The sequence below is a fragment of the Ammodytes marinus genome (genome assembly GCF_949987685.1).
Source record: "Ammodytes marinus genome assembly, contig: scaffold_96, whole genome shotgun sequence".
Lineage (NCBI taxonomy): Eukaryota > Metazoa > Chordata > Actinopteri > Uranoscopiformes > Ammodytidae > Ammodytes > Ammodytes marinus.
In genome coordinates this window covers 12,938-36,799 of record NW_027648133.1, presented here as the reverse complement: position 1 = coordinate 36,799, position 23,862 = coordinate 12,938, and the positions used below count along the sequence as shown (strand labels likewise).

The 23,862-nt window shown below is 40.6% G+C and overlaps 1 protein-coding gene across 1 annotated transcript; it reads left to right on the top strand.

Moving 5' to 3' along the window:
* Positions 1-243: 243 nt before the first annotated feature.
* On the top strand, positions 244-9,335 carry LOC307271000 (NLR family CARD domain-containing protein 3-like). The gene is made up of 11 exons (XM_080054886.1): positions 244-311; positions 544-615; positions 994-1,098; positions 2,053-2,157; positions 2,449-2,527; positions 3,857-4,058; positions 5,432-7,205; positions 7,295-7,465; positions 8,038-8,211; positions 8,362-8,408; positions 8,522-9,335. The coding sequence occupies exons 1-11, from the start codon at positions 250-252 to the stop codon at positions 9,049-9,051; spliced, it is 3,321 nt and encodes a 1,106-aa protein (XP_079911012.1). The 5' UTR covers positions 244-249; the 3' UTR covers positions 9,052-9,335.
* Positions 9,336-23,862: the final 14,527 nt, after the last annotated feature.

Genomic DNA, 23,862 nt, shown 5'->3' with positions numbered 1-23,862 from the left:
AACGGGGAATTACAGTTCCAATATGAACTTTTCACCTTCAAACGAATATTTTAATTTCGAATAAAAACTGACTGCCCTAATCTCAATTTAGATTAGTGAGTGATTAGTGTGAGCTGAATGAGCTGTCCCAAAGCTTGATAGGTGTCCTCCAATCAGAGCTCTGTGTGTTTGTCATGTGACTGAGGGGAATGATGTAATATGATGTGTGACTCTCCCAGCAGGTGTCTGTGTGAAGGTGTGTGCTCTGCTATGGATCAGAGTGAGGACAGAGAGGAGGGAGGGGAACATGGCGGCCAGACCAAAGCTCAGAGGTGACATGAGGATCTCTAACTGTCCATGACTCAAATCATTGCACCATCATTATTCACTCTCAAAGATGTGTGTGTGTGTGTGTGTGTGTGTGTGTGTGTGTGTGTGTGTGTGTGTGTGTGTGTGTGTGTGTGTGTGTGTGTGTGTGTGTGTGTGTGTGTGTGTGTGTGTGTGTGTGTGTGTGTGTGTGTGTGTGTGTGTGTGTGTGTCTCTCTCTCCTGGACCTGGAGCCAGCTGTTTGTCTTTTCAAGAGTCAAAAGGTGGTTTCATTGATTTTAAAGGACAACAACCGTCGGCTGCACAGAGGTAAACTGTTTCTTACATTTAAATATCTCTGATTCATGTTTTAACTGCTTATTTTCAGCATGGTTCATTTAAATTCTCACATGTGAAAGCTGCTCAGTGTAACTACTGTGTTCTGGTGCAGTTCAGATTATTGACTGTTTCCTGTGTTTCTAAACACAGGAAATGAAATGAAATCCGACAGTGATATTGCATACTCATATTTTTTTTGCGGCAAGAAAGAACGTTTTCCAGCACTTTTTCTAGTAAATGAAGGCCAATGGTTTTACTAGTTTATTTTCAGCATGGTTCATTTATATTCTCACATGTGAAAGCTGCTCAGTGAAACTACTGTGTTCTGGTGCGGTGCAGATTATTGACTGTTTCCTGTGTTTCTATCAGGAGGAAGCCGGAGACACCAGAGCCCAGCTGTTGGTCCATGAAGAGTGATGCGTCTAAGAGTAGTCCTTTATTATTCAAAGATGGATGTCTGTCTGTTGATCTAAGGTAAAGATTTAAAACTTACTATATTCTATAATATGGAGAAAATCAGTTATGTGATCTCAGGAAAAGTAGAACAATTTAAACAGATATGGCAGCCTTTCCTTGACCATATAGCAGCGCTGAAGTGAACTTCATGACAACTTTTTGCCTTTTTATTTTTTGCTTAACATTTACCTTTAGTTTAAACAATGTCTTAGAAACCTTTTAAGTACAGTACTCAATGTCAGTTTGTTATTTTGTTTTGTCTTTTGTGTGTGTGTTCACATTTTCGGTTTTGTTTGTTTTCTGTAAAAAAAAAGAAAGACTTTTATTGTTTTTGTAAAATTGTTCCAGTCATTATTTCATATTGGCCTGGCAGATCAGGTGGCCCCTGTCCTCCACTAGTTTAATTTTTCTCTTTTGATATCAAACCGTCTCTTTTTCACCTGAGCCACGTATCTCAGTCGACACAGTGTTAACCACCTCCATTATTAGCCTCACCTGCCCCCATTGTCATCCCCACGGAAATGCCTGGGAGAATCTCACCTTGGACACAGCTGTGTCTAATTCTTCAGACTTGAAAGGCTTCTCTTTTACTGTAGGGCGCATGCGCTCCTCTCAACACCTCGGCAAACTGATTTCTTTATAGAGAAATTAGGGCGTTTCTGTAGACTGATTGCCGAGGGCGGGCATGCGCCCGTCAGTTTAAAATGGTTCTGATTTACTAACATACTAACAGTGGGAAGAACAAAACCGGCTGGTAAGCAGTGAAATCCGACAGTGATATTGCATACTCATATTTTTTTTGCGGCAAGAAAGAACGTTTTCCAGCACTTTTTCTAGTAAATGAAGGCCAATGGTTTTACTAGTTTATTTTCAGCATGGTTCATTTATATTCTCACATGTGAAAGCTGCTCAGTGTAACTACTGTGTTCTGGTGCAGTGCAGATTATTGACTGTTTCCTGTGTTTCTATCAGGAGGAAGCTGGAGACACCAGAGCCCAGCTGTTGGTCCATGAAGAGTGATGCGTCTAAGAGTAGTCCTTTATTATTCAAAGATGGATGTCTGTCTGTTGATCTAAGGTAAAGATTTAAAACTTACAATAAATAAAACCCTGTGAGAAATCCAGTTTTTAAACCTTATATTGAAGATCTGTGAACACTAAAGCCTTGTTTCCACCGAGGTACAGTTCTGTTCGGTACTTTATGTTGAAGGGTATCAGAATAACTGATTGAGGATCTCCACTTTGCAGCGTCTAACCCAGGGATTTAAACTGTGGTGTCAATAGTTTAACTTCTTCATCACGGTGTTCATGGTGTCATGCAAAAGCTGACCTGCCTGGCCCCTCACCCTCGGTTATGGTTTCTCCACAGAGTCGACCAGGAGATCTCAGAGGTTCCCAGTGGTCGGTCTGACCAGCAGCATGAAACACACCTGGACTCCACATTCAGGGTCTGTACATGAACAACAACTACTTTCCATTAGGGCTGTCAAAATTAACGCGTTAACACAGGGTGATTAATTTCTGGAATTATCGGCGTTAATTTTTTTAACGCATTTAACGCATGTGCAGAATGATCCGCCACGTACATCCCACCGGCTCTGTACTACAGTCACTTTAACGTTGTGGCTGACCCAGGATCAGTAGCTGCGCGCAGCCAAACATAACAGCACGTTAGCCCGTGCCGTGTTTTAAAGTGTTAAACTGCTAACGGTCACGTCTGTGTCGGGGGCATAGATAGTATATAAAATCAACTGCCGCGGGTGGCAGTTGATGTCGAAGCAACAGGAGGAGAAACATTGTCCACTCTGTTAAGAGCCCCAAGGACACAAACGTCTGCAGTTTTCAGAGGTGTGTGTGAGTAGACATCAACATAACGTCGGCTTCCTGGCACACATGAACAGTCCCCTAGGACGTGGTCGTGCGTACAAACGCACGCACGCACGCACCCACCCACCCACCCACCCACGCACGCACGCACGCACGCATGCATGCATGCATGCACGCACACACACACACAGACACAGACACACCGCGGACTGTAATCAAGTTGTATTCAAGAATGCACAGCACAACCTATAGATTCACCAAATAAATGCCATTCTATAGCCTCAGGGACGTTGGACGTAGGGGTGCGGCCGCACCCCCCCTCACCACCGCCTGCACCCCCTCTCTGTCCCCCTACACTTTGCCCTGTGCTCCCGCAATTGCTCTGTAAACAGTCTCATAGCCTACGTCCTCTCTTTCCCATCTCCTGCTCCCTCATATCAACTTGACAGAGCATAAATATATACACTATAATATAGTTTATAGGCTATACACTAATAGCCTATCCTATATTTGCCCAAAGACATAGTAAAGAGACAAACCAATTGAATTATGGTTTGGTAGGTAGGCCTATATATTTTAGTTTGGTTTAAATTTATTTTCAGTATTAAAACCATAATTTGGATTTTCAATTAATAAACATACTCATTTTAAATGTACATATCCACCTTCTGTCCTTTATCTTTCCGTTCATACAACAATATACAGAGAAAATTCGAATTTTTCTGGCATATTTCGAATGGTAAAATTAATCGTGATTAAACCACAGAATCCTGTGATTAATCTGATTAAAATGTAATCGTTTGACAGCCCTACTTTCCATATGTTCTGTTCAGAACAACCTCCATGTTTAACTGTTTAGACCAGAGGACTGTCAGTCTGTCCAACATGGATCTGATGTTTGCTCCATGATTTTAGTTTGAGTGTGTCGTTTATATAATATTCTGTTCCAGCTGCTGGAGGAAAACATCGTCACGTTTGTGAAGAAGGAGCTGAAGAAGATGCAGAAGCTTCTGAGTCCAGATTACCCAGAATGCTTAGAGGGTCAGAGTGAGGATGAGGAGCAGAGCAGCAGCAGAGAGGCATTTCTGAAGATCACACTGGACTTCCTGAGGAGAATGAAGCAGAAGGAGCTGGCTGACCTTCTGTGCAGCAGTAAGAGGATTTCTCTAAAGGTTTAACATGATGGGGAAATGGGAAATTTACTAAAGTCTCCGGGGATGCAGTGTTAATTTCGTAGACTAAGACTATGACGAAAAATATTCGTCTACGAACCTTTTTCACGGACGTAAACTAAATAAAAACTAAATAAAAATGCAGATGTGATGACGAAGACTGAGACTAATTTAACTGACACTATAGTCTACGAATAGGAACTAGACGAAACTGTTAGGGCGGGACGAATGGAGAAGAGATCCAATCAGAACTACTCTTTTTGTGGGACAAGTTGGGAAGAAATCCAATCAGTGCAAAGCAGCTAATGCAACCCTGTGTCGATGAAAATCGACGGGAGACTGCGCAGGTGTGAGCGGGTGGAGTGAGCCGCTGTGCTGAAAAACTCTGCGGTATGATGGACAAAAATGATAGTCAGGGATATCCTGCCCGTTAACGATGTCTAGGGGAACGGCTAAGTTCCGCGATCTGTTTGTAGTAGGCTCTGTCTCGAGTTTGAATACACAGAGCCATGTGAAACTGCCGCCTCTGTCCGTTAGTTTCTGTTTTTAAGTTACAATCAACTCCGACGCATGGACAGCGTTCAATTAAAACCTCTAATTGTATTATCTAAAAGGCTGTGATGCAAAAGAAGTCCGAACACACAGCAGCAGCAGTGTTGCTTAAAGGAAGGCGCAGTTGCTCAAATTTATCAGCACCTCAACTGCGTGCTGCTGCTCCTGCCCAGGGGCGGCCTTAACGATCTCGGGGCCCGTTTCAAGACCTAGTGTGGGGCCCCCAACTTTTTAAAAATATTTTCTTTATTTTTTATTTTTTTATAAATAATGCTTGTGCATGCTCCCCGCAAAAAGAAAAAAGATTGTGGAATCCAGTTGGTTCATAGACAGATCATGAGATAATGGACGCCCGGGCACAGGCTCTTAAAGCCCCCCCTCCTCCTATCCAGTCAGGTACACTGATTTTATGTGAGATTATTACTAATGAAATAGAATACATGTTTTGTATTACAACCATTAAATATGTGTCTGTATTAAATATTCAAACCTTAATACCATTCAATGAAGAAAAACACTTAGTCGACGAAGTCCGCTGTAGATTTAGTCAAACTAAAATCTGCTTAGATTTAGTAGACTAGACTAGACTAAGACTAAAATATTTTCGATGACTAGAATAGGACTAAGACTAAATGGTGTGATATTCAAAAGACTAAGACTAAGACTAAATCAGAATTTGCTGCCAAAATTAACACTGCGGGGATGGTCCAAAATGGTTTTATTTACTAATTCTCTAAGGGAATCAGATTTTTAAATATTTACCATTGACAAATTGATCTCATGTCTTGTGTATTCATTCAGGAACCATTCCTCTGACGTGTCAACATAAATCTAACCTGCAGAAGAAGTTCCAGTATGTGTTTGAGGGGATCGCTAAAGCAGGAAACCCAACCCTTCTGAATGAGATCTACACAGAGCTCTACATCACAGAGGGAGGGACTGGAGAGGTCAATGATGAACATGAGGTCAGACAGATTGAAACCGCATCCAGGAAACCACACAGGCCAGAAACAACCATCAGACAAGAAGACATCTTTAAAGCCTCACCTGGAAGAGATGAACCCAGTAGAACAGTGATGACAAAGGGAGTGGCTGGCATTGGGAAAACAGTCTTAACACAGAAGTTCACTCTGGACTGGGCTGAAGACAAAACCAACCAGGACATACAGTTCACATTCCCATTCACTTTCAGAGAGCTGAATGTGCTGAAAGAGAAAAAGTTCAGCTTGGTGGAACTTGTTCATCACTTCTTCACTGAAACAAAAGCAGCAGGAATCTGCAGCTTTGAAGAGTTCCAGGTTGTGTTCATCTTTGATGGTCTGGATGAGTGTCGACTTCCTCTGGACTTCCACAACAATGAGATCCTGACTGATGTGACAGAGTCCACCTCAGTGGATGTGCTGCTGACAAACCTCATCAGGGGGAAACTGCTTCCCTCTGCTCGCCTCTGGATAACCACACGACCTGCAGCAGCCAATCAGATCCCTCCTGACTGTGTTGGCATGGTGACAGAGGTCAGAGGGTTCACTGACCCACAGAAGGAGGAGTACTTCAGGAAGAGATTCAGAGATGAGGAGCAGGCCAGCATAATCATCTCCCACATCAAGTCATCACGAAGCCTCCACATCATGTGCCACATCCCAGTCTTCTGCTGGATCACTGCTACAGTTCTGGAGGATGTGTTGAAGACTGGAAAGGGAGGAGAGCTGCCAAAGACCCTGACTGAGATGTACATCCACTTCCTGGTGGTTCAGGCCAAACTGAACACCAAGTATGATGGAGGAGCTGAGACGGATCCACACTGGAGTCCAGAGAGCAGGAAGATGATCGAGTCTCTGGGAAAACTGGCTTTTGAGCAGCTTCAGAAAGGAAACCTGATCTTCTATGAATCAGACCTGGCAGAGTGTGGCATCGATATCAAAGAGGCCACATGGTACTCAGGAGTGTTCACACAGATCTTTAAAGAGGAGAGAGGACTGTACCAGGACAAGGTGTTCTGCTTCGTCCATCTGAGCGTTCAGGAGTTTCTGGCTGCTCTTCATGTCCATCTGACGTTCATCAACACTGGAGTCAATCTGATGGCAGAAGAACAAACAACATCCCAGGAATCTGCAGAGACACAGTTCTACCAGAGTGCTGTGAACAAGGCCTTACAGAGTCCAAATGGACACCTGGACTTGTTCCTCCGCTTCCTCCTGGGTCTTTCATTGGAGACCAATCAGAAGCTCCTAAGAGATATGCTGACACAGACAGGAAGTAGCTCACAGACCAATCAGGAAACAGTAAAGTACATCAAGAAGAAGATCGAGGAGACTCCCTCTGCAGAGAAAAGCATCAATCTGTTCCACTGTCTGAATGAACTGAATGATCGTTCTCTAGTGGAAAAGATCCAACAGTCCCTGAGATCAGGACGTCTCTCCACAGATGAACTGTCTCCTGCTCAGTGGTCCGCTCTGGTCTTCATCTTACTGTCATCAGAAGAAGATCTGGACGTGTTTGACCTGAAGAAATACTCTGCTTCAGAGGAGGCTCTTCTGAGGCTGCTGCCAGTGGTCAAAGCCTCCAAAAAAGCTCGGTAAAATACAGAAACAGTTGGTTTTATTGAAATATAGAGATATAAGAAGAGAAATAAATAACATCTGATTTTCCACACTACATTTTCAGGCTGAGTGGCTGTAACCTCTCAGAGAGAAGCTGTGAAGCTCTGGCCTCAGTTCTCAGCTCCTCCTCTAGTCTGAGAGAGCTGGACCTGAGTAACAACGACCTGCAGGATTCAGGAGTGAAGCATCTGTCTGCTGCACTGCAGAGTCCACACTGTAAACTGGAAACTCTCAGGTAACGATCCATTGACCTAATCAATTGATGATAGGCTTGTTCCGATTGGCGATTGGATCAGTATTGATTGTTTTTTCCAAAGACAATGGGATTGCCCATGAAGGCACCTTAACTAACTATAATAAAATAAAATGTTATAACAAATAATCTCTATAATTTGCACCCCACAGCATTAATCGACGGATATTGTAGTTAGTGTTAGCGAGTTTTACAAGTGAATTAGGTTATGATCCAATTTGCTTCAGTGTCCCTTTAACTAGCTCTGGACCGGAGCCTCCCAATGGAACAAGGACCATGTCTATTTCTGTATCCTCCATATCCTCCCACCTTGAATTCCAGAGGAAATACCTTATTGTCTCTTGATCACAACATTTAGACATGTTTCTATACAGTGAAGAGTAAACGGATGTAAACATCATGTTGTCTAAGTCTATAGAAAGCCGTAGCTGATTCCTATTGACAACATTACAATTATGACGTATCACATTTAAATATTAAAACACTCAAAAGTAGTGAACACATTACTTTCCTAGGTCTCACATATTCTAATGTGTGTTACTGTCTGTTTGCAGGCTGTCAGGCTGTCAGATCACAGATAAAGGCTGTGCTTCTCTGGCCTCAGCTCTGAGCTCCAACCCCTCCCATCTGAGAGAGCTGGACCTGAGCTACAACCATCCAGGAGCCTCAGGAGTGGAGCTACTGTCTGCTGGACGGGACGGTGCCCTCTGGAGACTGGACACTCTCAGGTATGGAGGCTGACTCAAGACATAAAATGTTAGAGCATGTTGACTATAGTTGCTGTTACTTTATCCACAAATGTTCCACAACTGAGAGAAAAGTAGTGGAAAAATGTTTGTTAAATCGGTGTGTTGGTCTGACCCTCCTCCTCCTTAAAGGGCGGAGCCCGGTGGAGTTCGATGGCTGACACCAGGTCTGAGGAAGTGTAAGTGTGTTTTGATTCATGGAAACAAAGCAGCAAATATTCAACCATCTTCAAACTGTCAATCAATGAAATTATAGATTTATTACATTGTTTTGTCTTTTTCTCTCCATCAGATTCCTGTGAACTCACACTGGACACAAACACATTAAACACAAAGATCAAAATATCTGACGATAACAGGAAGGTGACACGTGTTGAAGAGGAGCAGCCATATCCTGATCATCCAGAGAGATTTGACCGCAAGCCTCAGCTGCTGTGTAGTAATGGTCTGACTGGTCGCCGTTACTGGGAGGTCGAGTGGAGAGGAAGGGTTGATATATCAGTGAGTTACAGAGGAATCAGCAGGAAAGGAAAAAGTAAAGACTGCTGGTTTGGAGGGAATGGTCAGTCCTGGAGTCTGATCTGCTCTGATGATTTTGGTTACTCTGTTTGGCACGATAACATAGCAACATCCATCCCCTCCTCCTCTGACTCTCACAGAGTAGCAGTGTATGTGGACTGTCCTGCTGGCTCTCTGTCCTTCTACAGTGTCTCCTCTGACTCACTGATCCACCTCCACACCTTCAACACCACATTCACTGAACCTCTGTATGCTGGGTTTGGGCTCTGGAACCACTCACCTTGTTCCACAGTGTCTCTGTAGGAGGGAGAGTCTCCTCCTGACCTGGTAGTTCAGTCTGTACATGATAATACACAGCTGATGTTATTCAGTACCAGCCTGATGTCTACGTTGTAAATAAAACCTCATCAGAACGGGTGATGATAATGTCAAAATAGGATAAAAAAAATCTGAATACTCAAAGTTGTTTCTGCTGGTTTGAGGTGTTTTTTTGAACAATGCGAAAAATAGTTGTAGGTGGTAAAGGTGGATCTGTCCACATTAGTGTAATAAGTAGTGACGTGGTGAACATTAAACACACCTGACTGATCAGCTGTTTGCTGGTCCTATTGCCACTTTGTGCATCATAATCCCTGCACAATGTTTTGGTCTCCAAACAGCAGTAAACATGGACAATACACACTTCACTGAAAGGAAAATAACAACTTGCCGTGTGTGATATTTGTTGTTTTTTGCTCTTTAGTTGACTCTTTAAACTGTTTTCGCTTGAGTCAATGAATGAGCAATTTTCTCTAAACTGTTCTTACTACTTCCTACAGTGGTAGGAATGGGCAAGTTGTAAAAATGTAATAAAGATGTTAACTCTGGCTTTATCCAACATCTAGGTTTTAGTTTTTTTACTGTAATATTTGGCAAAACTGTCATAGTAGCCATTCAGCTATATGTAGGTGAAGTGGTCTGAATATATTTTTTTATCACTTTGCTCCCCCCTGCCTCTGTGTGCTGCCCCCTGCCTCTGTGTCTGTGTGGATGTGGGCGGGGCTTGACATCAAGCCCCGCCCGCATCCACATTCCCGCAGGTCGCAGCGAGATGTACTTGAGTTTATTCGGTCTGTCACTGACGTCACTGGAGAGGAGCAGAGTGAATTCACCAGGTAAATAAAGTGGGTTTTAATCTATTATACTATCTATGGTTTTAATCAGAGTTTGTGGTGTAAATATTCAGGGTTTGAGATTAGCGTTAGCACCTGCCACCAGCCAAATGCAGCTGAACTCCGTCACGCATTACACTGACTCGGCATTGACGGTCAACGTTACAGTCAGCTGCCGCCAGTCGCACATTAGCTAGCTAGCTTAGTTAAAACATAGATAGCATTAAGCCCCGTGTGTTCATTCTACACGTTTTCATAGCTAGCTAAACATAGATGGTATTAAGTCCCTTGTGGTCATACTAAATGTGTTTTCTTAGATAGCTAACGTTACGTCAAGTTCACCAACGAGCTCCAAGCTAGCGGCACAGTGCGATGTCTGTGCTCATCTCAAAGCAATGTCTCTTTGACATTGTTTCTTTGTAATAATTATGCTCATAGAAATATAAAATATCAGAAATGTTGATAGAATTATGTTTGTGGTGATGTTGGTTTTCTACGTAGTAAGTCTCCGGTTCAGGTGATCTGAGGCGGTCACTGGTAAAGAGATTTAAACGATATAACTTCATAGCACGCACAGACCAAACGGCCTCGCGTGACGTCACACATGAGTGATACATCGTCAGCGATTCACTTCAGACGTGTTTACTGTCTCTGAGGTAAGGAAACATATTTCCCTGAATTGAAAGAACCAAACTTAGAAGTTTCTGGTATTTTATTCCTTTAAATAATTCCTTGTTGTGTTTAATGTGTAAATGCTACACAGTGACCGTTAGTTTGTCTGTCTATCTAACCTACAGCTGACTGCTTTCTCTCTGTTACTCCAAATCGCCTTTAGCCTGAACTGAAGAAACGCTGTTGCATTGTTGTTTAAAGACGTCAAACTGCTTTCCCCCGCGTGTTGTGAAATAAGACGTGCGTGAGGTGCAGTCACGTTTCCCTGCCTCATCTTTACAATCTGCAAATATTGACACCTGTGAACGATCATGATTTCTGCGTTTTTAGGCATGAACAGAGACCGTTATTAAAATGCGTGAGTCGAAGCTTGTAGTTTCTGTTTCTTCCTGTTACAAGCTGATAGACAGAGATAAGCTGCTCAAAGAGCATTGTTATTAATGTTTAAAGTGTATTTTGATCTTGCATTACATTTAAAAATAATAAATGGATAAATTAATAGAAAGTATAAAACCATACAATATGTTTAGCAGAACCCTGAAAACAGGTTAGGTAAAGTAACCAAGGGTAAAACTCACAAAGTATTTTTGAGTTTTAGTATCTGATAAATAAGTACATTCTGAAGTCACTTTGTAGATTAAAGTATCAGCAGTGAATGAAACACTTCACATGAAGTCTTAACCTTCTGCTCTCTCATGAAGTTCTGTTCTTAATACTTGTAGTAAACGTTGCATTCCCCGTGTAATATCAGTAGTAGTGAGTACTTGTATACAGGCTGCTGTACTTCACTCTGCATGTACTGTCTCTGGCTCTAATCTTCCTCCTCTGCTCTGTAGAAACCATGTGGCGCCATCTGCTGGACGTCAGCTGTATTACATTCCACTAACTCCAAACTCATTACACTGACTGATGGCCATCTCCAAAAGGTAATACACTAACTATGCAGTGTGTGTGTGTGTGTGTGTGTGTGTGTGTGTGTGTGTGTGTGTGTGTGTGTGTGTGTGTGTGTGTGTGTGTGTGTGTGTGTGTGTGTGTGTGTGTGTGTGACTGATGGCCATCTCTAAAAGGTAATACACTAACTATGCAGTGTGTGTGAGTGTGTGTGTGTGTGTGTGTGTGTGTGTGTGTGTGTGTGTGTGTGTGTGTGTGTGTGTGTGTGTGTGTGTGTGTGTGTGAGAGAGAGAGAGAATCTAACCCTTTAAACTCACACCAGCTACATTCACTTCCAACTGGGCGATTTAGTCAGGCATAGCAATACTGAAATACAGCTTCTTCCCCCTTGCTTCAACACACACACACACACACACACACACACTGATGACTATCTGATTCTGAACAATTTAATCGTACAATAGTAAAACCTGTGTGCCTTTTAAATTGTCTGATTTGTATGAAATTAATGATTTTTATTAATGTCTCTCAGTTATAAATCTTTCTAAATGTTCCATGTCTCTGGGAGTGCTACATGTATATCGTTATATCGTCCAACCCTCACTATAATGACAATAAACTACTTAAACGTGAACTTTAACCCACTTTTATCTCAATCAGATTAATGTTAAGCTTAAAACCTCTCTGAGAGTTTACACCTGCTGAATCAGATTTCATAGACACATTTTCAACATAATTTACTTTCAAATCAAATACAAAACATGTGATTTACCACATAAAGACCTCACACATGATGAGTGACTGAGTTTCTACAGTAACTAACGCTCCGTTAAATTGAGTTCAGTGTTAAAACCTATAAATTAACTTATCTTCCCTTCAATCTTAAACCTTTATCTGCTGCCATTAAACATCAGCCTTCCTCCCATATCGTCTCAGTTCTCAGGTTAATGTTTAACTCCAACACGTCTCTGGGAGGTTCCTGCTTCAACTTTAGCTGAACATCGTGACAGTTTATTTCCTCCTCTGAAGCTGCAGCTGAAGGTAAGAGATCCACTCTGCTCTCACTGTTAATAATAATAACGGCTCAAATTTGATTATTTCTTATTTTTAAATCAGAATTTATATATTTTTTTTTATTTGTGTATGTAGTTTCAATTATCTATAAGTAGGGCTTTGAAACGATTACAGTTTTTAATCAGATTAATCACAGGGTAGCTGTGGATTAATCACGATTAATTCTACCATTCCAAATATGCCCAAAACACTGCCATTTTCTCTGTATATTGTTGTAATAGCAGAAAGATAAATGACAGAAGGTGAAAATAGAATGGCATTTATTTGGTGAATCCATAGGTTTTGTGTTCCTGAAAACAACTTGAATACAGTCCGCGGTGTGTGTGTGTTTGTAGGGTACCCGCGCCCATGATCTGGGGGATTCTTCATTTGTGCCAGAAAGCCGACGTTACGTTGATGTCGCTTATTTATCACACACACCGCTGAACACTGCAGACATTTGTGTCCTTGCATGCTCTGAACAGAGCAGACAATGTTTCTCCTCCTGTTGCTTCCAAAATCAACTGCCGCCTGTGACACAGATGTGGCCGTTAGCAGTTCAAAACATAGGCTAGCGTGCTGCTACGTTTGGCCGCACCAAGCTGCTGATCGTGGGTCAATACATTTATATTGTCTAACTCTCAATATAATGAAAATAAACCACATGAACTTTAATCCATCTTATCTCACTCAGATGAATGTTTAACTTAACTCCTCTCTTACACCTGCTGAATCAGATTTCATAGACACATTTTCAACATAATTTACTATCAAATAAGATACCAGATTTTTTAAATCAGAATTTATACATTTTTTAAATTTGTGTATGTAGTATGTATGTAGTTCTAGTTTCAATTATCTACATTACAAGTGTAACATATTCTTATTAATGACAGAATTCTATAAAAAAAATAAAAAATTTGCAAGATATTTGGCCCTCATAACATTAGCAAAAGCTAGTGGTCATCCGTCCCTCAGTCCAGTTGTTAAGCATCTGGCTGCTAGCAAGTTATGTTGTTTTGCTCATTTTACTATTCATCTGGGGCTGTATTCACAAAACATTTTATCTTAGCACTAAGAGTACTCCTAAGGAGCACTAAAAGTTCTTAGTCAGGAGTAATTTCTTAAAACCTATTCACAAAGCTGATAAGACCAACTTTTACTGGAATGGGAGGGACTCCTTAGCTAAGACTAGAGGGCGGTGTTGACCCTGTTGCTATGGATGATGTCATGTTCATACCTTCTATGCCCACAGTGATTGGCTGAGAGGGAATGAGAGCTAAGAGTGAATTTATGATAGAAACACTGTGGGAGATATCCATATTGTGTCGCTGTATTAAAGTAAAGAGTTTTTATATACAATTAATGACAAGTGACACATTTGTTCACAATTAACCTACAATAGCGCCACATAGGTCTATTCATTTTAAATTTTACAATTATTTGAATCGGAAAAAATATCCTCATTGAAGAGCTGCACGCCATGCACTCTCACTGTATTTCTCTCAACGGCGACTACGCAGCAATAGTCAGACAGCGACAAACCAGGAAATTCACAATTTAGAAATAACAGCCGGCGAAATCGTAAAGTGCATGCGGAAGGAAAAAGGCGAGACACCCAACTATGCAGTAGCGGACCTGTGGAACGGAGGAGATGCTGCGAAGCGCCACATATAGGCCTACTCTAGTAGGAAATTAAACCCAAACGTGACACCAACAGTAACTTTTAGTGCATCGTAAACCCAAAGCAACTGCAGGAAAAGGAACTTAATAGATAATTTTGTATATAAATGTAATACATATAAATGTGTCTATACTTTCTAAATATAGCTTTACTAAGATCAGTAACCCCTTACAGCTATTAAACCTGCAGTGTGTTATTAGAATTATTAAAACCCCAAAGTGTTTGTAATAATTAGAACTGAGTCAGGCCTTCTTGAAAGCAGGTGATTTACTTGCAAACAGCAAATGCAAGGGTCAAACAACATGTATCACAAGTGGGCTTACATGATTGAATACATCGAATGAACAGTGTACAGAGATTATATGTAGAGAAGGTGGTGTGTGCGCAAACACACACTAAGTTTGGTGTGTCCAGCCCTTGTTTTGCTGGCGAAAGCAGAAATGTTTTTAATTAGGCAGATATTCCCAGAAATTCATCTCAGCTGGTGTTATCTTTCATACAATGTCTGATAACAGAAAATGGGAGTCATTCCTCCTTAACTACTGTGCACATGAATGCGTCATACCTCTGTATGTGCCAAAATCTTATTAGGCAGTTTCTTCTTCAAGGCTAAACAACAACTTTTGTCTTAGCAAAACACTTTGGGGCTGTTAGTTTACTGGGACAAAGTTCAACAGCCAGAAAGCATGTATTGTGCATTAAAATATTATACAATCATAAAGCAAATTAAATTCTGTTAACACAGTGTGTAGAATTTTGGGTTTTATTTCCTAGCAGATTTTGTAGAAAGTAATTATAATATCCATAATTACGTTTAATTTAGTGCATAATAGCTGAAAAAATGTTTGGAATATTTTTTTTTTCCCTTGGAAAGGGTCTCATATACGTCCATATTTCTGCATATTTTGGACCAAGGCCTAGTGCCGCCATCTTGAAAGTGTCATAGTTGGAATGTCATCAGGTGCATTGTTTAAAATTTAGAATTGTTCTTGTCCATTTGTCTTGTTGCATTCTAGAACTTTGTAGAACTTTCTTGATGATGTCATATTACACACTGTACCTTTTTAAAGGTGCAGTGTGTAATATGACATCATCAAGAAAGTTCTACAAAGTTCTAGAAAGCAACACTCCCTGGGTAACCCCAACCCTTTAGAATAATAACAGAAGCTACAGTGGCCTTCAAGGACAAGAACAATTCTAAATTTTAAACAATGCACCAGATGACATTCCAACTATGACACTTTCAAGATGGCGGCACTAGGCCTCGGTCCAAAATATGCAGAAATATGGACATATATGAGACCCTTTCTAAGGGGAAAAAAAATTATTCAAAACATTTTTTTCAGCTATTATGCACTAAATTAAATGTACTTATGGATATTATAATTACTTTCTACAAAATCTGCTAGGAAATAAAACGCAAAATTCTACACACTGCAGGTTTAAGGTACCTTTTGTAAAGCTCACTAGGATTAAATCTCTCCAAAACACCATCAAATGGTTGTCTGTGAATTACTCTTAGTGATTTAGGAGTCCTCTCGAGGACTCCTAGCTTTTCATAGATTTAGGAGCTAGTTTTAGTGCTAAAAGGCTTTGTGAATTACACTTATCTTAAAAAGTTAGGAGTCCTAAAATTAGGAGTGAAACGCCCCTTATTTTTGAGAGTTACTCCTAAATCAGCACGTTAGGACCTACTCTTAGCCTTAAAATGTTTTGTGAATACGGCCCCTGAACTGAAATAAATGTTGACTTTTTCCTTTATTCTCTTCACCAGAATGCACCACAATGCTTCGATTACATGATAACAACACAAACAAATATTTCCCCCATATCCCCAGACCCTCCTATAGGGGTTTAGTTTTTCTGACATGTCACCTTTTTCAGGGTTTATGAAAAATCTCAAAATAAAGATGTGTTGATGATCCTCCATGTTGTGTAAATGTAATTCTATTAATAGTACTAGTTACATATGAGTGTGTTGATGCAGTAATCTACTCTGACAGTGTGCTGTTAGTACGGTGACTGCAGTAAAGGAGCTGAGCACTTCAGCAGGAAACTTTGGACTTGTTGTTCTACTACATGTATCTGACGGCTCGTTACTTTACACATTCACATTTTACTCACAAAGTATTTGATCAACAAGTCAAATCTGAAGTTAGATTAAAGTATCAGCAGTGAATGAAGTCTTTACCTTCTGCTGTCTCATGGATAGTTGTTCTTAATACTTTAATAGTAACACTTTGCATTTTTGTAATAGGAGCAGCAGTAGTAGTGAATACTGGTTGTGTACAGGCTGCTGTACTTCACTCTTCATGTTCTGTTTCTGGCTTTAATCTGGCGCCATCTGCTGGACGTCAGCTGTATGAACACAGAGGACGTTTGGAATGGCACAAATAATATACAGGTCCTTCTCATATAATTAGCATATTGTGATAAAGTTCAATATTTTCTGTAATGTACTGATAAACATTAGACTTTCATATATTTTAGATTCATTACACACAACTGAAGTAGTTCAAGCCTTTTATTGTTTTAATATTGATGATTTTGGCAAAAAAGTCAAGAAAAACCAAAAATCCCTATCTCAAAAAATTAGCATATTTCATCCGACCAATAAAAGAAAAGTGTTTTTAACACAAAAAAGTCAACCTTCAAATAATTATGTTCAGTTATGCACTCAATACTTGGTCGGGAATTCTTTCGCGGAAATGACTGCTTCAATGCGGCGTGGCATGGAGGCAATCAGCCTGTGGCACTGCTGAGGTGTTATGGAGGCCCAGGATGCTTCGATAGCGGCCTTAAGCTCATCCACAGTGTTGGGTCTGGTGTCTCTCAACTTCCTCTTCACAATATCCCACAGATTCTCTATGGGGTTCAGGTCAGGAGAGTTGGTAGGCCAATTGAGCACAGTAATACCATGGTCAGTAAACCATTTACCAGTGGTTTTGGCACTGTGAGCAGGTGCCAGGTCTTGTTGAAAAATGAAATCTTCATCTCCATAAAGCTTTTCAGCAGATGGAAGCATGAAGTGCTCCAAAATCTCCTGATAGCTAGCTGCATTGACCCTGCCTTTGATAAAACACAGTGGACCAACACCAGCAGCTGACATGGCACCCCAGACCATCACTGACTGTGGGTACTTGACACTCAACCCAAAAAATTGTGGGACATAGTAAATACAGTGTTAAGAAATGACAGCAGAATACATAATTATCCTCAGTATTTCCATGAAAATAACGTTACGTTTGAGTGCATGAACACTGCGGTAAATATAAACTAAATGAATTTTTTGTTAATATTGGACCTAATTTAGCAAAAGGGATCTGTGGGAAGAGTTTAGGGGAGTCTAGCGAAAATGAAGCGTCTCTTCAACACTCCATGTTTTTGAAGCCAGTCAAGGCCAACGAGATAAGGGAGATATTGCTCGGAATGAAAACAAAGACCTCTAGAGACGCGCTTGGGTTTCACATGAAAGTAATCAAATCAGTGCAAGAAAGTATTATTAAACCCCTAGCACACCTCTTTAACCTATCTTTTCAAACAGGAATTTTTCCTTCTAACATGAAAGTAGCTAAGGTTATACCATTACATAAGAATGGTGATGAACATTCATTTACTAATTATAGACCAGTCTCACTTTTAACACAATTTTCTAAAATTCTGGAAAAGTTATTCAGCAATAGACTTGATGAATTCATTACTAAACATCAACTTCTGTATGACAGTCAATTCGGCTTTAGAAAGAATCATTCCACCGCACTGGCCTTGGCTGAATCGGTAGAAATTATTAGTAATGCTATTGATCACAAATTGTACTCTATAGGAATTTTCTTAGACCTCAAAAAAGCATTCGACACTATTAATCATGACATCCTTTTTAATAAACTGGAGAATTATGGCATTCGAGGTTTGGCACATGACTGGGTCAGACGTTATTTACATGACAGGAAACAATTTGTGAAATTAGGGGAGTTCACATCGACATGCTTAGATATTGTTTGTGGGGTCCCTCAGGGGTCAATCTTGGGGCCGAAATTATTCCTGCTTTATATAAATGACATATGTAAAGTGTCGAAAGTCTGAAGGTTAATTTTATTTGCTGACGACACAAACATCTTCTATTCGGGGAAAGATCTGAATAATATGGTTGAGATCGTAAACATTGAATTGACTAAGTTACATGGGTGGTTAAACCGAAATAAGTTATCACTAAATTTAGAAAAAACTAAATTCATGATGTTTGGCAGGAGAGCATCAGATGTCGCTGTAAAAATCCAGGTAAATGGGATTGAAATTCAAAGGGTCAAGCAACACAAAGTCCTAGGGGTAATAATTGACGATAAATTAAGCTGGAAACCACAAGTTAGCCATCTCAGGGGCAAAATAGCCAGGAGTATTTCTATACTTTGGAAAGCACAACATTGTTTCAATCAAAAGGCCTTACTTGTATTATACTGGAGTTTAGTTTACCCACATCTGCATTACTGTGCTGAAATATGGGGAAACAGTTACAAAGGTACATTGGACCCGTTGGAGATTCTTCAAAAGAAAGCAATACGAATTATTTACCAAGCCAATTACAGGGCACACACTAATAACTTTTTTATTGAAGGTAGAATTCTCAAATTACGTGATGTGGTAAATTACCACACAGTACAAATTATTTACAAGGCTTCAAAGAAAAGCCTTCCTAACAGTTTACAAGCAATGTTTGAAGACAGAGAAGTTTCGCATGATTTAAGAAGAAAAGGTAAATTCACTGAGAAAAATATACGGACCACACTTAAATCCTTTTCGCTATCTGTAAATGGTATTAAGCTGTGGAATGGACTTGATGAAGTTGTCACAGGGAGTTGCAGTTTGCGCAATTTCAAAGCAAATTATGTTTCAAAAATTATTGAAAATTACAGACTAATAACCTGAGCACAATGTCAATGTCACTTTCATTACAATGTTGTAACAAATAATACAGGCCAGCAGACAGACTTGTTTTTGAATACTTTTGCAGAAGTGTTTAGACTACCAGTTTAGTAATGGAACAGGCCAAATACAAGGCCACTTCACACTTTATACACTTGGCATTGTCACAGAAAAACTGAACTGTGCTGAACTGATCTTAAAAGCTGAAGCAATTAGATTAAAATTGACTGTGTATTGGACTGCAGATTCTTAAAAAAAAAAAAAATTATATGTATATATATATATATATATATTTATATATATATATATATATATATATATATATATATAGCTATATTAAAAAAAAGTTTTTTGTTTGTTTTATTTTTATTTTCTGTAACAGTAACTGTGTATCTGAATCCGAATTTGATGAAAATGGGGGCGGGACCTGATAAGCCTTTGGCTTCTTCCGTCTCCCTTCGGACAACACAAAGTATGATGTATGAATATTTGCAAGAGAAAATGGTGTATTGTGTGGAATTGTCCGAAAGAATAATAAATAAATAAAGAAGGATTGTCCTGAATAAAAGACATGATAAATGCCAATCTACTGAGGTACTGATCCTCATTTTTCATGCACTCATATGGCGTATAGACATTTAAAATCATTATTTTCTTATCATTACAACACAGCTCAAGTCCAATAGCCCAGTCAACTCCCAGTTGTATAACATTAACCAACTGGTCATATTTTTTATTCCACATGGTGGCCACGCCCCCTGGGATCCTCCCCCGGACGACTTTAGCGCTCAAGTCAGTTGTTGATTCACCTGCCCCATGAAAGTCCCTATGTATAGAATTTAGTCCTCCCAGGTCTTGTTTAGCCAGGAACGTCTCCTGAACACACAAAATGTCACATCTCTCCATCAGTTTGTCCACAACAACATGGCGTCATTTATCAGTTTCACTGTGGCCAACACGCAGTCCACGCGCATTGTAAGATACGACACAGATGTTCATAGTAAGGTTAATTCATATCCCAGCAGCTACTAATGCAGACCGGCTCTCGTGTGGAGCTACAGGTGTACCATGGCAATTCAGTTCACTCCCCCCCTCACCAACAACCTTGGGTACACGGGCCTCATAATAGCACCGAACATAAGTCCCCTCGGGCCAGAGTTTTGGATCATACATATCAGCAACATTGTTACATTCAGCAGTGATGTGAAAAGAGCCATACCTGCTGCGGGCCGACTCGATCTTTCGACACGTCACTGTTTTAGCCTCCAACTTCTCCGTTAAATAGTCACGCAGCGTGTCTGCATCCAGAGTGGGAGAAAACCTAGTGGCAAACACATTCACCAGCTTTGTTTTCACCACTCCAATGTTACTCTCAGTGCCTGTTCCAGATCGTGGCGATGTGACTTCCACATCCAGTAGCTCCTGCTGTTGAGTGGAGCCCACCAGCTCCTTCCAGTCTACGCGTGAGGTGTTGGCGATCTCGCCGGTAGGCCTATTCAGTCCCAGGAGACGCAACTTAACAGCTGGAGACGTTGTTGACTCCTCAGGGCGCACGGTGCCAGCAGTCCCAGGGTCGTAGTCTGATGTACGGTAAAAATAATTTTATTGTCTGTGACATGGCTCACACAGGAAGAATAAAACTCTTGTTTAAACTACTTTACATACTGATGGCTCAGGCTGCAATAAGAGTAATCAGATCTTTTAAAGTAACTAAATCTGGCATATGAATAAACACAGGATTGACAGATGAAATGCAGCTGTTGCTCCTCCACACACACACACACACACACACACACACATGCAGACACACACACACGTAGAAACAAATTCATGCCGTTTAAAGTACAACACAAACACAAAACAATATAATATACAGACTGTAATGAAGCAGAGAGTAGCAGCCAATCACTGGAGGAGCAGCTGGTGTGTGTGTGTGTGTGTGTGTGTGTGTGTGTGTGTGTGTGTGTGTGTGTGTTCGAAAGGAGGATTTCTGTTGATGTGTTTTCTCTCCAGGTGAAAGTGTGTGTGGAGGTGTGGGCTCTGCTATGGATCAGAGTGAGGACAGAGAGGAGGGAGGGGAACATGGCGGCCAGACCAAAGCTCAGAGGTGACATGATGATCTCTAATAGGCCTTTCACACCAAAATGAACCAAGAGTCAGTTCCAGGCTGGTGTTGGGGTCAGTTCAAAACTGGTTACAGCCTTATCCCAGTTATGAACCGGTTGGTTTCACATCGACCGGAGACAGCCATGGAGCCGGCAAGAGAGCAACGTCATGACGTCACTGTAAACGTGTGTGTACGTCACCCGACGCCGCTGCTCTTGTGGCTAACGCTAAAGCTACCGCTAGCTTTAAGCACAACAACAGCGGCGAATACGTCTTATTTTCACACTTGTTGGCTCTCGCTTTGCTTTCTTAAGCAAACAGGACCTATACAGCGTATTCTCGCCGGTCAATTTGTTCGCTACGTTCGGTAATTATGTTATGTTTACGTCTCGTAGTAGCGGTGTTTTTAAATATGGCGGGCATGAGGTTTGAGTTGCTCCGGTTGGTCAGGATAATCCCTCCCCCAACCGTTCGCGCAAGCAGTTCTTATCAAACCCTGCTCAATCCTGGGGTATGAGTTCCCCCGGTTTTTACGGCCCGGAGCAGGCTCTCTGGCGGTGTGAAACCAAAACACTGGCTCTAACTCCGAACAAGCCCAGAACTAGCTCCGATTTTGCGGCGGTGTGAAAGGCCTATAACTGTCCATGACTCAAATCATTGCACCATCATTATTCACTCTCAATGTGTGTGTGTGTGTGTGTGTGTGTGTGTGTGTGTGTGTGTGTGTGTGTGTGTGTGTGTGTTCAACAGACCAGACTATCCTGGACCTGGAGCCAGCTGTTTGTCCTTCGAGAGTGACTGGTCAAAAAGACGCAGTGTTTCGGACTTAAGGAGTTTATTCTCAAAAGATAAATTCCTTGATTTTAAAGGACAACAACAGTCGGTTACAGAGAGGTAAACTGTTACTAACATTCAAATATCTCTGGTTCATGTTTTAACTGTTTGTTCATGGTTCATTTATATTCTGACATGTGAAAGCTGCTCAGTATAACCACTGTTTTCTGGTGCAGTGCAGATTATTAACTGTTTATTATTATTAACTGGATTTAAAACTTACAATAAATAAAACCTTGTGAGATATCCAGTTTATAAAACTAATATCGAAGATCTGTGAACACTGAAGCCTTTTCACTGAGGTACAGTTCTGTTTGGTACTTTATGTTGAAGGGTATCAGAATAACTGATTGAGGATTTCCACTCTGCAGCGTCTGACCCAGGATTCAAACTGTGTCCACGGCCCTCATTTACAAACAGTGTGTACGCACAGATTTGTGCCAAAACCTTGAGTATGATTTGATTTGATTTAGTTTATTTTTTCAGACATCCACATACAAAACAAAATGAAAAGCATGGAAATACAATAAATATGCCTGAAAAGGAGCAGGAAGAAGTATACACTTATTTAATCCTACCCCTTTCCTTAAAAAAAATAAAAAATACAAATATTTATTAAATAAAAAAAATAAAAAATAAAATAAAATAAAATAAAACAAAAACAACAATTATATTCGCTTCTCTTATCTATATTCTCTGTACTATTGGCGATACTATATTTGCCAATTCCATACAACTTAATATACTATACATTTTTTATATTTTATATATTTATATAATGCATATATCTATATTTATATTTATAAACAATCAATATATCCATATATACATATACTATATCATATAGTATGAGCGTTTCATGCACTAATTGGTGATTTATCAATATTTTCGTACCTGAATTTCTTTGTATTCGAAGAACAAATGTAGAACTTTCTCAGACCATGTGTACGCACATCCCGTCACCGTGGTAGGAACAAAGGTGTGTGGTGTTTTGTCCTCCCAACGGGGCCTCTGAGGAAGCTGCCTTCCAGGCGGCATTGGGAGGACAACGGTTATGGTAAGGGTCAGAGTTGATGCCTCCCAGGAAGCTCCAGGTAACGTTGCCTCCAGGGCTCCGTTGGGAGGACAAAACACCATCGAGCAGGAACAAAACCGGCTGGTGTCAAAAATCTTATGTGATATTGCGTACTAATTTTTTTTGTGGCAAGTAAGAACATTTCCAGGTACTTATTAGTAAATGAGGGCCAATGGTTTTACTAGTTCATGTTTATATTATCCATGGTTCATTAATATTCTCACATGTGAAAGCTGCTCAATGTAACTCTTGTGTTGCAGACAGGTCGGCCTACCTGTACATAACCTTTGATATTCATTGCACATCAACAGACAGCACAAGGTTTATCCTGCACTTCAAGTAGGCCTATTTAGTTCTCAACAAAAGTAAGTCTTTGACCTGAATGAATTGGAAGTATAGTGCTTATATCTCCACCTTTGTAGTAGAGGAAACTGGTGAATGTACCGTTAGCGCGCTGATCTGCTAATATCACTGGATTCACTTCAGGGGTGTCGGCCAAAAACGTCAGACTATGAAGCATGAGACGATGAGAGGAGGAGTAAGGATTTATCCTATGTTTATTTCTTCTTTAACATGCACAGCAGCATACAGATCCCGGGAAAGAACAATACAGTACTCCGCTCGTGATGACACGTTAAACAGCTGTTTCGACCCGCGAATCGCGTCCGTTTAAAAACGTGCATAAATTATAATGTATTACAGCGATCGGGAAACTCCATGCACTTACT